Raw genomic sequence first — 17,335 nt, 5'->3', positions numbered from 1 at the left:
CACAGACTCACAAACAACAAAGATGAGTCCGTGGGGGAGCCAAATAGAGAAGAGCTAGTGACGATGCCTAGTAGCCATTTATCTTCGCCTCCAGTGACACTTATGGACTTCTCTGCTTTTGCTTTCTGGAAATCACGATGGACTGTAACCTCATCCTGGATATCACTTATAACGATATACAATGAAGGAGTGAATTATTGGCTCCTACTAAATGTTTTTTCAGCTGATAATTGTCTCATGTCATGGTAATCCCCCTGGTAATCTACAAATAGTAACGTAGAGAGAACTAGACGGATACATGATTTGTGTTTGACTTGAGAGAATCTTGGCGGAAAGCCCTTGAATTGTGAGTTGAAACACAAACATTTTGAACCCAAAAGCCTCATTTGAAAAGACCTCATGCAAAGTACTACTCAAAGATGACAAACATAGTCTAGAATGTGTCCATGCTGCTCTTTTTTCCTGCAACGTCCTCAATTGCTCTACCCGAAATGGGAGGTAACAGGATCAGGCTGGTATTCAAACCACATGCATTACCCCCCTGCCCCTCTAAGCTAAGAAGGGGGCTCCTGTAATATAAACTCAATTAGCCATCTCTCGGTTACATATTCACAGCCTTTGGCCTTAAAGTATTCCTTCTCAGATATCGGTAAACTAATTCCACTCAGATCCCAAAACTTGAAGTACATCCAGGAGCTCTGGGTGGTTGGATAGTGTTGATGGGGAGTGTACAGTGGTTAGGTCATTGCTCAAATGTGTGTTGATGTGTTGCAGCCTTATTTGGAATAAATATAAGAGTTTTTAAGCCTGATGAGGGGCAGCATCTTTGTTCTGTCCCTGAGTGAAGGGTTGTCCCTTATCTAAAGACTGTTGAAAGAATTATACCTCTTTAAGGGCGCACACAGTCATCAGCTGTTGAGTATTTGTTTGTCTTCTCAGTGATATTGCATTGTGCATCACTGCGCAGCTTACATAGCCTCTCGTGTTCTTCACAAAGCTTTTGTTCATGCAAGCAGTCACACATCCATCACAGGGGGAAAAACACAAGAATGGCTGGACAGAAAATGTTTGAGGACTTGGAATGATGCATTCGATATCAGATTAAATAGGTCATGTTAATAACAGATTACTCTAACATTCACATTCAAAGTGTGTGTGTGACTCACCTTACTTAAGCAGCACATACTGTCAAATATGGATGTGATTCTCAATTTGACCTCTTTAAAACATTTGTATTGTGATATCAATCAATCAACAACTTTATTAATCCCGCAAGGGGCAATTGGTTATGCAGTTTATGTCATGTACACAGGCAGGAACATACAAGAAGAAAACACACAGAAACACCCGGGAGCACAGATGTGGATAATTCCAATTTACACTATAAATAGTTCAAAGCATCACAATAATAAATAAATAATCAAGTTAAAAGCCTTTCAATAATTTCAAAGTTTGAGTGCAGAAGGGATGAATGATTTAGAAAAGCGATTAGTCCTTTGATCAGGTAGAGCATATCTACGCCCTGGTGGCAACAGGCGAAATTCATGTGAAAGAACACGACCTGGAGAGTTCAGAATGCTCTCTGCTTTCGGCAGAATCTGTTGGTTACAGAAGGAGTTTAAGTCTCTCTGTTTCACGCCGATGATCTTGGAGCAGGTTTTAACAATGCTGTTCAGGCTGTTCCTGTCTTTCAGTGTAAGGCTATGGAACCAGCAGATACAAGAAAAACAAATAAGGCTCTCAATGATGCTTGGTAAAAACGACAAAGAATGAAAGGCCTGACAGAGAAAGAGTTCAGTTTGCATTCTCTGTTGACCCCGCTTCACAATACACTCAGTATTCACATCAATTTGAGGTGGTCATCGAAAATGGTGCCCAAGTATTTGTATGATGTGACCATTTCTACCTTGTCATTGTGTATGATGCACTCCTTAGGAACATCCTTGTCACGTCTAACATCAATGATCAATTCCTGGGTTTTAGAGACATTTAAATCCAGAAAAATGTCGTCACACCAGGAAATAAAATTGGCAAGAGCACACTCGTGGCCTGATTCTGAGCCGCTAAGGAGGGACAAGAGGGCGGTATCATCAGAGAATTTAACCAGGTGTTGTCTTGCATGCTCCTGCATTTATCAGTGTACATTATAAAAAGTAGGGCGAAAGAACGCATCCTTGAGGCGAGCCCGTGGAAGTGATGACAGAGTCAGAGAGCCGTCCATTGACAGAGACCTTCTACTCTCTATTAGTTAGAAAGTTTAAAAACCATATACTACCCAAATAACTCCTTATAGGTTTAAACATAAATGTTGCAAACTATTTTGAAATGGTAAGATTTGGTAAGGGCATTTGGTAAATGTTAAATGTTTTTTTGTTCAAGTGTTTGATGGTTTTAACTATGTTACTGTCCCAACTATAACATGGGATTACGCTTCCAGAAAGTGCCTTTAAAATATTTTTGAGTTTCGATGGCATATCATATTTTTAAATTAATATGTCAATACTAGTTACAAACAGTTTCCTATTTAAACAGTAAATCATCACAGAGCAAAATAAGCACTTGTAAATTTGAGGTTGAGTCCACCGTTTAGCTCTGTTTTCTTCCCCACCAAATCCTTTGGGAAATATTTGTCTCTTTAGCCATTAAATTCTCCGCTATGTCGCCTACAGTGTTGACAGCTTTGTGCTGATAACTTTGAACCTAAGATTTGCCCTGCAGTATTTAGGTTCCCAGAGTACAACATTATAGGCTACCCTTCAATACTTTGATTGAAATATATTTTTCAGCTTCAAACAGTGATTAAAACATGCTGAACATGTTAAGTTAAACAGCAACACACCTCCTAACTAAAATGCATAGGGGCATCAGAAATCTACAGGAAAAACAAGAACCATGTTGACCCCTAGTGCTGTGAGGTGACTGAACCAAAACATCATCAACCAAGACCTGAAATGTGAGAGCGTAGCTGCTGGTGGCTGACAACCAGCTTTACAAACGGAATATGATCCTGCAGAGGGGAGCTCAGCCATGTGACAAAAACAAAAAAGCATTTCGAGCTTTGACGTCACTATCCTGATCACCGTGACCAACCCCAAACATTAAATGTATATCCAAACAAAGTTGCCATATTATTAAGAAAAAGTGAAACATTTTTAAATATCCCTTAGTGTTCAGAGGGCACTTAATAATCAGATCAGCAACACATACAACTGTGGCAGATTTAATTTAATGGTAATGTTGGAGTATTATGGCATTGTATTTACATGTTTTAGTAAATAAATACACCAGTAAATCAAATAGCAAAATCTGAAAAACATGGATCATAACTTAATGTTGCAATATTCTGGCATATCAAACTATCCTGAAGATGAGAAGTAGAAGATAATTCTAGACAATTGGACACACACACACACACACACACACACACACACACACACACACACACACACACACACACACACACACACACACACACACACACACACACACACACACACACACACACACACACACACACACACACACACACACACACACACACACACACACACACACACACATACCATGTATACATCACTTCAGGGGACATTACATTGACTTACATGCATTTCCCGGAGACTTATCCTAACCTTAACCATAACCAACACATGCCTAACCCTAACCCTAATCCTAAACCTAACCAAGTCTAGTCTTCACCCTAAAATTAATTATTCCCCTCATGGGGACCTCCAATTTGTCCCCATAAGGGAAGCCAGTCCCCACACGTGACTATGTAAACAGATTTAGGTCCCCACAAGTATAGTAATGCCACACACACACACACACACACACACACACACACACACACACACACACACACACACACACACACACACACACACACACACACACACACACACACACACACACACACACACACACACACACACACACACACACACACACACACACACACACACACACACACACACACACACACACACACACACACACACACACACACACACACACACACACACACACACACACACACACACACACACACACACACACACACACACACACACACACAGTCCATCAGGAAGTGGTCGCTCTCTCGTCCCTCCTCCAGGCTCTGTACAGTTTGATGCTCAGGCTGGGGAGGTTGTACAGCTCCTCCAGATTGAAGCGTTGCCGAAAGCGGTCGACGAAGCGGTTCTCTTTGTCCAGACGAAATCTCATGGCCCACAGGATCTGTGTGTTTTCCTGGCACAGGTAATCAAAGGTATCCATCAGCTCCTCCAGGTAAGGGTGGGAATACACCACGTCGGCTGCCAGGATGTAATCGAAACAATGTGTGGCACGTGGGAAACGCTGCTCCACCTCCTGACCCCAGAAGAGCTCTGTGACCTGGACACAGAGCAGACTTAGGGTTGATTTATATGGTACTTAACAGGTTTATTAAATCCCTTTCTATACTGGAAAAGTGCACTCTTAGGCTGCTTTTCATATTATTCATTTCGGGTTAGCTACACAATTTCAAGGAATGATGAAGTAAATGTTATCGTTGGTCCATTAGCCAAACAGAAAAATCAACAAGTATTTCTGATGGCTCTTTTGAGAACTAAACATTGGCTGGATATTCAAAATATATTGAATATGTCATAAACCGACAATATGATGTCTGAACAGGTAACCTACCAGAGGAATGTACTTGCATCGGCCCTTAGTGTTGCGCATGACATTGTACTGGAGGTTTCCCAAAACATCGGGCAGGTCCGTGGAAGTCACCTTAGCACCTGAACAGACAGAGCAGCTGAGCGTTGAAATAAATAAATACAAAAAGCAGAAGTGGTAAACAATTTTTTAAAAACTAAGTCAATGGAGTGTTTTGTTTCCGTACCCAACAGGCTGGACACGATGGAGACGAGCCCGGTTCCTGCACCGAGTTCAATCACATTTTTATCCATCATGTTGTGTTCATCACGATTGGTCTCCAAGAAATGGCACAACACCATCGCCTGTTGTTGGGAACACATGTTCTTAGTTCACTGGCAGGGCTCAAAGTAAATGACAGCTACAGCAGCTCAATATTTGGGATACATTCGGGCGTACCGAGGGCCAGAGAACTGCTCCATAGAGGTCTGTGGACTCTTTGATACGGATCTCCAGATCAGAGAAGATGTATCCCTCCCAGGGTTCAGGGCCCAGGATGGAGGGGTGGAAACTCCGAGACATTATGGCTTTGGCTAGCTCTGCATCCACAGCAGCATCTGACCAGGCACCCACGGGAGAGAGGTAAGAAACATGTTTACACAGAGTTCACAACTTGTGACGCTGTGAGTGGAAGCAGAATCTAAAAACAGACATTTTGACGTCATAGAGATACGCATGTGTAATAAATCCCACTGGCATCATTTGTAATGAAATGGTGGTGAGTTATTAGTTCCACCTGTGCTTTCCTGCTGCAAGAAGTCTACATTTCTGCTGATAAAAGTGAAAGATTGAAGTGTTTGCAGTTTATTCCCATCTGTTGAGCACCTGTTTCCCTGTCTGGTATGTAACATTTTTCAGATTTCTTGCCAGGTATTAAAGTGGTACTGATCCAACACCTCAACTTATTTGCTACTCAGTTTTTTGTTTGACTATTTCTCACCTGTGAAACTGCATTAGTACTTCTGATATAAGGAGTTCAATTGAATTCCTCGTGGATTAAAACTGTGTGAGACCAAAGACCAACTGACCAAAAATCAGTCGATGATGCCTGAACTTTCTTTATGTGAATACAGTTAGGTACTGCAATAGTTTCGAGTAAAAGTGTTGAAAGTGAGGGCTGTGGATCACCCAGATGAACAGTGTCAGTGTATCAGGAAAGACATTTGAATTTTTTTAATAGACATTTTTTAGGGGATAACACGAAGCCTCCTCCAGAGTGTGATTGTAGTAGGTGTTTCACTTATCTTGTCCTCGACCTGCAACACTTAAAAGTGGCACTGAAATACTCCAGACTTAAATCGAGCAGATGAGTAATCGTGTTGTTTCACTCATATCACATTACAGATTTGATTCTCTGCTCTACAAATGAATCACATGAAGTCCTATAATGCTCTCTTATCCTGTTGTTTGATAATGCCAGTGTGTCAGACTCATGCTATGTGTGTCAGTGATAACAGATACACCGAGCGCACAACTTCAGTTATGTCATACTTTAGCCAAAAGGTCGGGGGAGCACAGAGGAACAATTCAAAGGTCGGAAATGCCCTGGAGCTTAGTTTATCGCTGACTATATAAATATAACTTTCATGTGTTGTTACCAGCAGAGATGCAGATGGTTATATGTAATAGGCTACATATTTCAACACAATCACAGGTCTCACAAGCTCTAAAATTAGATTGATTTTCAGATGATTTAAATTTAACTTGGCATGCAAGTAAAAATAACTTGCCCTGAGATTATGAACTTATTCCACAAAAAGTAAAACCTGTGCCAAACTGCTAGCAGTAACCAAATACACTGACAAATGTTCAGATTTATGTTGTGTTACTCCAAAGTCTCACCTTCTTCTTTGGTCTTTGAGTCCTCCATCCTGGCATTGGACTGTTGAGTGTCCATGCTTAAAGTAGTCCAAGCAGGAGGGAAGGAATGCTCCACACAGAAATTCTTTAACAGCAACTATTGTTTTTGTCTGTAGTCTTGGATTACATCTTTAGGGTTTGGGTAAATATAGATCCAGATAAGTTACACAGAAATACAGTGTTTCCAAACTACTTGTCTCCACCCGGCATTTCTAGCCCTCTGTGGGCATGCTTAGACCTTCTCTGATGCAGCATGACTGACAGACAGAGACAGCTGCTCTGTCCGGCTAATGGACCAGAGTAAGGGACCAAAGGGGTGGGGGACATGTTTAAATATAGACCACAAAAAAACCCAATTTAACAAAAAGTTCAAATATACTTGGTGCACTTATTGAAAAACTTAAGAGTGCCTGAAGGAAATGTAAGCGATGTGAAGACTTGCACCTGTCTCAATCATAAATTGGCACGACAAATGGCTGAATTCTGAGCCAAACTGACATCTACTGTGGAAATACTTCAACTACAGACACCTTTAACTCAAAGATTTAATGCCAGATATTCAAAGTACAACAGTTAACCTATTTTCAGTCACATCAACAGTTTACAAAATACATATTCTTAATACAGAGAAAGCTCAATTCATTACTGTTCATGATTAATTATTTACCTTTATAAATATCACATTTTTTAATGAATGACATATTCCCCATTGCCTTTTTGAAGTTTCCCCCTCACGATTTATTCCCCCTTCTCTTTCCTCTCGTGCTTCCTCTCCCCCTCGTGCTTTTTGCTCCACGGCCTCGTCGGCCGCCATCAAACACAGATCGGGCTGTAACCATAGCAACTTCACCGCCACCATCATCGCTGTCCTCCCCAGAGCTGCTGTTGCTGCTGGCTCTCTGAGGTAAAGTGTTAGTAGGCTGGGGGACGACCTTCACTGGCAGAGACTCCTGTCTACTGCTCCTCACATCCTTCAGAGATGGAGGAGGAGGAGGAGATTCAACAACCTCCTCCGACCCCAGAAACCCTCCTCCGGACACGGACCTCCCCACTTCTCTTTCTCCTCCTCCTACTTTCTTCGGACTCTTGCTTGGTGCCTTCCCTTTCTTAGATTTCGATGGGGATGGCAGGTCCTCCTCACTGTCCTCTCCCTCGTCTCCCCCCTCCCTCTCCTTCCTCTTCATGCAAGTGACAGCTCTGCGGAGCCGCTGGCTGCGGATCGCCTGCTTCTCCTGTTGCTCCAAGCGGAAGAACGAGTCGATCCGCAGCTGAGTCTAAACCAGAACAGTGATAAAGTGTTAATGATGTAGGAACGATTATGTTCCTACATTATGCTTTGCATAAGTGTGCATTGTACTACTTCCTCATTTGCAATTGGATGTTGAAACAATTTTTCTATAACTTTTAGTTGAAGGCTATGAGTAGGATTTGTCGATGGTGGTTTTAAACACAACATTCAAAGCTGTCTCTCTCCTCCACGGCTCAACAAGGGTAACGGTGCTCCCCGAACTCGAACATGTTGATGTTTCTTAAATCTATTTGAGCAAAAGTACTCCTGGTTACCTGCTGGGTGTCCAGCTGCTTTATCACAGGCTGAAGAGTGTCCTCTGTCCTCCGACTGCTCCAGCCAAAACGATTCAGGCAGAATGTAAAGGACTGGTTAGGGAAACTGCATAAATATAATAAATAAGGACACCCGCACCCGCACGCACACACACGCACGCACGCACGCACGCACGCACGCACGCACGCACGCACGCACGCACGCACGCACGCACGCACGCACGCACGCACGCACGCACGCACGCACGCACGCACACACACACACACACACACACACACACACACACACACACACACACACACACACACACACACACACACACACACACACACACACACACACACACACACACACACACACACACACACACACACACACACACACACACACACACACACACACACACACACACACACACACACACACACACAGAGAAAGGATATTCTTTGATCATGTCGAGTTGTGGCCGCCCCCAGCTGAAGAAGCTGTCGGCCTGGTCCACAGCAGGCTGCAGGTAGGCCTGAGCCACCGCAGGGTTTGGAAACCCAGGATGGAGTTTCAAGGTTCTCAATTTCTTCTTCACCTTTGTGTCCCGAGGATCAGAAGACAGACGTTTGTTCTGCTGGGCCACTGACCACCATTCCCTTCAGAAAACAAACAATAACCAGGTGATTCAATCTTTAAACATGCAACATTTTGTTCAAAAACTTGATATTGTTTTAATCATAACACATGTTTTCTGTCATACCATCAGTTAATGGAAATGTTTGAGCCACAGAGCTAATTAAGGAAATAATCAAGATAATATTGTATTTGAAAGATTTTGACCAGGATAGTTACTGTCTAACAAATTCCATATTTACACAGGTAAATATAAAACTACTGGAGCCTCAAACATGTCATAAAGAGATGAATAAATAAGCCTTGACAATACATTTATTTACAGTCACAGTAGATTGAGCTTGGAGGGATTAAGAGTAAAAGAAAAAGATGTCAGGATGATCAAGATGAAGAAATAAAAACAAAGATGAATAAGCAGACTGCACACGCATACCATAAAATACATCAAGATCAAAACCTCTTTAACTGACCTTAACTGTGTGAGTGGCTGCAAGCCCGGCCCTGTGAACTCGTTCAGTAGCTCCATGCCCGTCACATACCCGACCCCCGGCAGACCCTCTGTGTAGTCGCTGCCCAGCAGGTAGGCCAGGTTTATCAGTTTAGTCCTGTCCAGACCTGAGAGGGAGACAGAGAGGGAGACAGAAACTACATTATCATTTGCAACTTAAAATGAAAGAGTTCAAGTCATTGGAACAATGTAAACAGTGTCGAAATCTGTCCACAAATATATAAAAGGTTTTCTGAATGTATTGAGCATCAGTAATCAAATAAAAAAAGGGAATATTGCTCTCATATGATCTTATAGAGTATACATTGAAACTAAGTCCGGCTTGTACTGTGAGCCGTAGGAGTGAGGACTAACCCGGGCGCTATACACTGCTCCTACTACTAGGATGGGGTCAAATGTCACTGTGTGCGCTGTGTGCATATGTGTGAGAATTAAAGAAGGTGTCATCCTCCGATTCTATCCATCTATCTAAGACCAGTTTAACAGTTAACAAAAAAGAGAGGACAAAAGGAAATCTTTTCTTAAACTTGTTAAAACATTGAAGTGCAAACTATTAAAAACATGTGATTGAAAGCACTGACCCAGTTGGTTCTGCAGGTCACTGTATTGGAAGTGTTCAACATATTTGTCCTGGTTGAAGAAGTTCCTGTAGACGTGTCTCCCTCCAAACAGCCACACGTCAGAGTCGTCTGTGATGGTCCCGTTAGTGTGGTCAGCGCGGTCCAGTGCCGCACACTGAGCCTCGGCCTCCATCGGAGCCACCAGGTACGGCACGCCAAATAGCCGCAGCAGCTCCTGGAGCCAGAGTAAAAAGTATTTATCAAGACACAATGTCCAAAACTGTTGTTGGTTCATACTGAAACTTCTGATAACACTGAAACCTTTTGCCAGGATTTAAATGATCTTTTGCACTGCACTCTGACCTACAACCTTTTTATAATGTGCGAGTATCTGTAGTTATCTAAGAAGTACATTGGCTCTTAGCAGCATTATCCAAACAGCCAGTGAGTTTAATAAAGAACTGGCCATTTAGGGTTTTAAATTACATGGGGATTTAAAAAAAGAGAATATGCTGACAGTGTGTGACATCTGAGAGTGAGTTGACAGACACACTAACACATACACTTGCATCAAAGATTGGGAAGTAATATTCTCTGCACAGATAAATGTATCCCACTGTTGGCCTTACGCCTGCTGTAGGCGTCTTCTCTCTATTGTCATATCTCAGGTGTGAGGGTGGAGTGCTTGTGTGGTTAAAATGTGTCTGTAAGTGCTGTCTTTGGTTCACCTGGCTCTCGAGCTGCATCTGCCCGGTGACTGTGTTGGCCATCCTCTCCTGCTGCTGTTTCAGCTCCCTCAGGCTGCTCTGCTCCACCTGCAGGGAGCTCTCCAGAGCCTGCAGCTCTTCCTGCAGCACACACACACACACACACACACACACACACACACACACACACACACACACACACACACACACACACACACACACACACACACACACACACACACACACACACACACACACACACACACACACACACACACACACACACACACACACACACACACACACACACACACACACACACACACACACACACACACACACACACACACACACACACACCTTTAGCTGTGCCTCATACACATATACACATCACATCACTGAATGCTCACCCTAAAGCACAGCTGCCAAATTCAACCACATCACTCAAAAAACAGATGTCTGCTGCCCCATGCCGTTTGCATGAAGAGACACCTCTGCAATACTGCAGATACAGAACGTTTTCTTGCCAGTGATAGGCTTAATCAGCGTTGTATGAATGTGTTTGACATGGCTTGAATGTAAAAGCCCTGGATTACAGCTTCCAGGGAATGGCCAGTCGAAAGAAAATGGGGGAGCGTTATGTAGAGGGGGGATTAATTATGCATTAACTTTAAAATAGGTATTAACATTGAGGTCAAATTCTCGCAGGCAGGAATGCTTACCACATCAAAGTGTTCCCATTCATTGACCGCTGGAGTTGAGCTGGATTCTGTCTCTGTGCCCTCCTCTAACTCTTCCTCTTCCCTCTGTCTTTTCTTCTCTTCTTCTTTCTCTATTTGTAAAGCAGCAGCTGGAACCTCTGTCAAACCTTTCTTGGACTCTTCTCTCTGCTTGGTCCCGGCCTTATTGACCACATCCGGAGGTCTTTTGTCTCCAGTAATCACAAGTGAATCATCTGTTTCCTCCTCTTCAAATTCTTCATCTGAGACCTCGATGAAGCTTTCTGGGAAAACATGAAAAGAGCACTTTTTGTTAATATTTGCCCAATAACACAAAAATGTGGGATCTTAACCCTGACTGTTACTGCACCTTCTGAGTCGCTCTCCTCGCTGCGCTGCAACGTCACATCATATCCATTCCTCTCCTCTAGAGCTTCAATCACCTTATTGCTCTCCTGCTTTAACAGCACAGGATGTCCCGCCTCCCTCTCTGCACTGAGAGCTTTCACACGCAGTGCAGCAGAGGGATTGTTCGATAATGTGATTTGACTGGAAGCAGCAGCACCCTCTGGCTTTGACATCAACCCGTGCTCTGATTCTCTTCCCTCCAGTTCTTCTTGTCCTCTACTGCCAATCTTCATATCCTCTGCCAACTTTCCTTTCTGCGTCTCCCCTTCCGAACTCAGCCCTGTTTTGTGACGTTGTTGCAGTGGTGCAAAGTGAACAGCCTTATTTCTTTCCCCATTTACAGCCTCGGTCTCATCTTCAGAACTACTATCAAGCCAAACGTCTTTCACATGTACACTTTGGCCTGTTGGGTTTCCCTTCAAATCTGATTTTCCTTTTGGCAAAGTGTCTGGTTCTTCCTCTGAGCTGCTGATGACCACGTGAGGCGCAGGAGGAGGAACGTTAAACTGCAGTTTGGTGGCCGTGCTGTTGATGAAAGTCCCGTGTCGAGCAAAGCCACCTTCCTCCTCAGCGAGAGCTTGTTGGATTGCGAGCAGGGTCCGGGGGGACACACCCCCTTCCTTCCTATCCTGGTCCACCTTGTCCTCGTCTGAGCTGTCATCCATTGCACCTTGGATCGCCTTGAGTGTACGAGGTGAGGGGGGGGATGTGTTTCCAAAAGTAGGTTTGGAGACAAAGGGTTTGGACACAGAGGGTTTGGAGTCTTCTGAGGCGTGACCCCACCCCTCTGGCCCCTCCTCTGCTGCAGGACGCCACAGGGGCTCCGGTCTGTCCACCGCTCGTCTCTTAGAGCCCGTCAGGACGCTGCTGGCCCAGGCTGCAGCTGCAGGGCGGCTCTCAGGGGCGGGTTCTATCTTTTTGGAGCCTGTGTGAGCAAAATGTAAGTGTTTTAAACAAGTCTGCATTTTATGGATCACAAGGACCGATCCAGGAAAACATTCCTGCTCACTGCCATAACTCTATATAACAAATCATCTCTGGCTGGCAGATACCTCACTGCTCCATAGCTTCTCTTTGGATAACTGGACTCACTGTACATTTTACATGTATTTATAATGTAATATTTCATTCATACACTCTAAATGTAAATACTATCCTGCTTTATATTGTGTCTAAAGCCCTTCAATAGTGTTTTATTGTCAGAGTTTATAGATTTTTTATCTTCACGGCCTACTGTATATTTTCTACTTTTTAATGCTGCTTTAATTCAATTTTGAGATGTTTAAATTCCAGTATTGTTAATTTCTACTCTTTAATTTCTACTTATGTCTGTTTGTTATGCTGCTGCAACGCAAACATTTCCCAAATTGGGATCAATAAAGTACCTCTTGCCTGATAATCTCTTTCAACAAAGAGAAAACCCACAATTGTTACAAAATGCACTTTACAACACCACTAAATTCGTTTTTTGCAGAGATTTAAATTATGTTTAAGATTAGTAATTAATAACCCTGAACAATTAGTCTGCTTAACTTTATCCTAAAGTGACAATAATACCAATGTGGGCAGTGACTGTTTGAGAAATGAACTGTTTTTGATGCGTTCAAGCAATCTGACAACTGATAGTTGATCAATTTTCTGTAAAATACTGAGAAACTGAGTAAACACACCCTCATAAATGTCCTCACCTTTAATAAGTATGTAGTGGGAATTGTCCTCTGAAACCAGGCGGCGTGACTCCACGCTGTGACTCTGCTGGTCCCCGTCCTGTTGGAAGAGCTGTGTAGCGCTGCCGGCGCTCAGCTGGCACATCTCGCTCTCCACGCCCCGCAGACGCTGGTTCAGATGGTTCCTCTGCAGCAGGCCGGCAAGCTGGTACTGTGAGAAGTCTAATGAGCGCTAAGAGAAAGTGAAGAGGAGTCAGCGTTATTGAACAGGCTATGGGAGAGTGTGTGTGTGTTAGTGAATACGAGTGAACAGTACCTCTGGGGGTTTCTGGTACATGGTCCGACGCCTTTTGGAAAACTCTTTCATTTCTTTGAGTATCTCATGTTTCATTTCAAGCGGCATGCTGGCAAACTCTTCTGAGTTGATGTCCACTGAGTTAGGGTTTTCATATAATTCTCCCTGAAACACAGTAAGCTGATGTCAATTATGATACTGGGCAATAATACAAAGAAAGGCTTTGCGGTCCTGTGTCCTGGATCGCGAGCCCTGGATCTTGAGTCGTGGCTGTGGTCCTGGATCATCGGTCCTGGATGGATATCCTCGTGGATTCATCTTCCTATTATACACACATGCATTTCCAAACATTTGGACTACCTATGTTGCAAATGTATTATCTTTTCAATTTACACACGGCATCTATTGCACGTCTGTCCGTCCTGGGAGAGGGATCCCTCCTCTGTTGCTCTCCCTGAGGTTTCTCCCATTTTCCCCTTTCAATTGTGGGTTTTCTCCGGAAGTTTTTCCTTGTAAGATGTGAGGGTCGAAGGACAGAGGGTGTCATATTGTCATACTGATATTCTGTACACACTGTGAAGACCACTGAGACAAATGTAACATTTGTGATATTGGGCTATATAAATAAACATTGATTGATTGATTGAAAGGCTGAAGGATGAAGTCAACCAACACAAGAACATCTGAATAATGTGATGTTTTTATTTTCCTTGGCAAAACTACTTTTTTGCAACACAGCCACAACCACAAAGCATTGATAACATATAATTAAAACTAAAATACCATCCATATTCGCGAAACAGTAGTAGCATTTTTAAAGTATAAAAAGTGTTGTGGTGGTGGTGGTGATATGGACCGTGATACATTTATGCATGTCATACATTTACCTGATACATATGATATCCCTCATCTGTCTCATCTGTCTCCTCCAACTCTTTCTCCTCCTCCTCCTCTGAACTGCAAGAACAAAACACATTAACATTATTAAAGGTGGGGTAGGTCATTTTGGAGAAACCAGCTCGAGTGCGCTAGAATTTGAAAATACACAACCGGAAAAAATCTGCCACTTCCTTACAGAGCCCCTCCTCCAACACACACGAACGTGACCAATGAGGGCACGAGATAAGTTTGTGCACAGATGGAAGGCTGACAGGCAGGTAGGCCATCCAGATATTTCAGCCGGGCCGGCTAAAATGATTGGTCGTGCTTTTTACAGTACTACGGCTTCCAGAGATACATTTTTGTATGGATGTTTTGTCAAAGCACTTAAGATATTCATTGCTATCGGGATGTTAAGAGCATTCCATGGAATATAACAAAATGTGTATCTCGAGCCGGTTTCTCAAACTTACCTACCCCACCTTTAAGAAATGTATCAGTTTTATATGGGAAATGACTGTACTATCCAAAGTGCGTCTCATGGCTCTCTTATCTAACACACATGAACAACTGCAAACAATGGATGAAAGACGTGAGGAGCGTACTGTAGATATTCTGATTGGATTCTTCACAACTGTATCCAAAAGACCTAGTGAATAGTAACCTTCCGAGGCCTCTGACCTGCTTTTGTCTTTCTCCTCTGCAGCTGGCAGGGCTGGCAGAACGTACATGTCGTCCACTTCATCTCTCCTCACAGTGGAGAGGCTGGGTAGAGGGTCCTTACTGTGAAAGAAAAAAAAGAAGGGTACTTTAAACAAAACCAGTTGAGGTTACAATGACTCTACAAAGAGACTGTGTTCCAACACATACTCCATACGTCTCACATTTCCAGACTTCCCTGCTGATATCTTTGACCACAATTTACCTGGTTACTATGGGAGGATGCAACGGATGCTGTGACAAGTCTACATTGCTTTGTGTCTTGCATATGGTTTACAAGTGTTGCCTGGGGGCTGTTTAGCTCTCTCTTCCTGTAAAGAGTCATTAGCCAACCAGGCTTTATATTGTGGAAAACATATTTGTGTTCCCACACCAGTCCAGACAAATACACAGACTGCCTGCTCCACATGCCATTAAAAACAGTCTGCTTGTACGATCAATGACATTTTAAAAACTCTGAAGTGTATATTTCTGAAAATAGAATAGGGGCAACAGTCTGGAAACATATATTTTGTCTGTACCTTTTTCAATAATTATCCAGATGTGAAAACGACAGTAAAACTAGTTCAATACATTTCCATACTGGGTAGCAACCTTGAAGAGTAGACAATTTATCTTGTCGTTTTTTTTAATAAAGGATTTATTAAGACAGCAGCTAAGTAGAGAACGAGAGAAAACCATCCCTCCACTTGTACAACCACCTCTCCCTTACCTGGCGTCTCCAAGTGCAGCTTTGATAGCTTGTCTCTTCAGGAACGTCTTGAGGAGTTTATCATTCGTCTGTTTGGACTCTCGGGTCAGCTCCTCTTTCCTCTGCCTCCTCAAAGCCTGCAGGAAAGCCACAGCTATGTTAAATGACCAAATATGTTCGGGAATCTCATCCATTTGGGAGAATAATTTTAAATAATGAACAAAGCCTGCTTATGTGGTTCTTCACAGAGCACTGTACGTACCAGAGTCTGTTTCTTCAGCAGCGGTGCGTCCCCATCAAACACAAAGACGGGCCTGATGCGGAAGAAGAGCAGCTTACAGACGCGGTGGAAGAGAGTGAGGAGGTGGGCGTTCTGCACACTGTTACCTTCACGGTCCCTCACCCCTTTCACTGCCTGGTTCAGCCATATACTGATGTCTATGAGGAAGTCTGATTAAGGTAAATGCTACATGATGCACTCGACCACAATCGTAGACAGCAATTCAAATGAGTAAGAACTCGGTTGGTCCAGTATAGAGCTGCACAATTCGCTCTGAACTGTACCAGCAGAGCTTATATGCAAAACCTTGAATGCTGGACATTTGATAAAGTCAGGACGGTTATTCTCCATCTCTCGCTAATTGTCCAAAATGTTATGGTTTGTAACATCAATTTTCATAGAATAGTAATAGACATTGTTGATTTTAAAATCAACAAGAGGGCGTTTTTCAGCTGCTGTTAAATAAATGCTAAATAAAGGGCTAAGTACTGTTATGGTAAGAGGAAATAAATATGGAATGGTTTACCATCACACCTTACAAATGTTGTATAACTCAAGTATACATTTTTACAAATGAGTAAAAACAAAATTGTATCAATCCTTCTATAGGCTTTTTCAGTTGTGCTATTATTTTTAAGCTGTATCAAATGTTTTATTGATTATTTAAATATTGTTTTGTTTTTTTATTTGTAGTTTTTTTCCTTTTTGCTTTGGATTTTTAATTACTTAAAAGTATAATGTGTGTATCTAATGTGGACCCTAGGAGGGGTAGTTCCAAACGGATCCACATGAACAAGATCATAATATACCAACAGCCTTCGTCAGACAGGAATATAAGGGAAAGTTATCAAAACAATGAGAGACAAATATAAATATATTTATGTCAGCCAGGACAGGATACCAACAGCAAGGATCTTTCCCTCCAGAGTCTCAGGGTTGACGGGCTTCCCTGTGCTCTCCAGCAGCTTCCACAGTCCATGCACTCCCATGATAACTGGAGTTCAAATACTGTGAATATCAAGAAACACACGGCATCAGTTTAACTGTGTCTGACTAATTTAAGCATATTCGTATCGACTCCAAAACCAATAAAAAAGAGACGTGCACTACAGGGGCACTTTTCAACATTTTGTTGTAACACTGTTTTTTGTCCGTGGAGCA

The 17,335-nt window shown here is 42.8% G+C and overlaps 2 protein-coding genes across 2 annotated transcripts; both read right to left on the bottom strand.

Moving 5' to 3' along the window:
- Window positions 1–4,008: 4,008 nt before the first annotated feature.
- On the bottom strand, window positions 4,009–6,834 carry mettl21e (methyltransferase like 21e). The gene is made up of 5 exons (XM_034077292.2): window positions 6,538–6,834; window positions 5,095–5,252; window positions 4,883–5,000; window positions 4,681–4,778; window positions 4,009–4,389 (listed from the first exon to the last, which is right to left on the bottom strand). The coding sequence occupies exons 1-5, from the start codon at window positions 6,590–6,592 to the stop codon at window positions 4,078–4,080; spliced, it is 741 nt and encodes a 246-aa protein (XP_033933183.1). The 5' UTR covers window positions 6,593–6,834; the 3' UTR covers window positions 4,009–4,077.
- Window positions 6,835–7,111: 277 nt separating this feature from the next.
- ercc5 (excision repair cross-complementation group 5) lies at window positions 7,112–17,306 on the bottom strand. The gene is made up of 15 exons (XM_034077279.1): window positions 17,076–17,306; window positions 16,157–16,332; window positions 15,916–16,031; window positions 15,165–15,266; window positions 14,492–14,561; window positions 13,626–13,769; window positions 13,331–13,541; window positions 11,605–12,567; window positions 11,238–11,518; window positions 10,537–10,656; window positions 9,830–10,043; window positions 9,211–9,355; window positions 8,563–8,763; window positions 8,119–8,203; window positions 7,112–7,829 (listed from the first exon to the last, which is right to left on the bottom strand). Exons 1-15 carry the CDS (start codon window positions 17,161–17,163, stop codon window positions 7,287–7,289), a joined length of 3,459 nt encoding a protein of 1,152 aa, XP_033933170.1. The 5' UTR covers window positions 17,164–17,306; the 3' UTR covers window positions 7,112–7,286.
- Between the last annotated feature and the right edge of the window lie 29 nt (window positions 17,307–17,335).

The sequence above is a fragment of the Pseudochaenichthys georgianus genome, chromosome 3 (genome assembly GCF_902827115.2).
Source record: "Pseudochaenichthys georgianus chromosome 3, fPseGeo1.2, whole genome shotgun sequence".
Taxonomy (NCBI): Eukaryota; Metazoa; Chordata; class Actinopteri; order Perciformes; family Channichthyidae; genus Pseudochaenichthys; species Pseudochaenichthys georgianus.
This window is presented reverse-complemented; position numbering and strand designations above follow the sequence as displayed.

What these genes read in the sequence shown, in the direction of transcription:
- mettl21e (XM_034077292.2), bottom strand. Translation starts at nt 6,592, where the DNA reads ATGGACACTCAACAGTCCAATGCCAGGATGGAGGACTCAAAGACCAAA. An exon ending in GAGCAGTTCTCTGGCCCTCG is followed by an intron (nt 5,001 to 5,094) that starts GTACGCCCGAAT and finishes TCCCAACAACAG; the next exon opens with GCGATGGTGTTGTGCCATTT. An exon ending in GATGCAAGTACATTCCTCTG is followed by an intron (nt 4,390 to 4,680) that starts GTAGGTTACCTG and finishes CTCTGTGTCCAG; the next exon opens with GTCACAGAGCTCTTCTGGGG.
- ercc5 (XM_034077279.1), bottom strand. Translation starts at nt 17,163, where the DNA reads ATGGGAGTGCATGGACTGTGGAAGCTGCTGGAGAGCACAGGGAAGCCC. An exon ending in TGCTGAAGAAACAGACTCTG is followed by an intron (nt 16,032 to 16,156) that starts GTACGTACAGTG and finishes GCTTTCCTGCAG; the next exon opens with GCTTTGAGGAGGCAGAGGAA. An exon ending in AGCAGCTGGACACCCAGCAG is followed by an intron (nt 7,830 to 8,118) that starts GTAACCAGGAGT and finishes GTTCTGGTTTAG; the next exon opens with ACTCAGCTGCGGATCGACTC.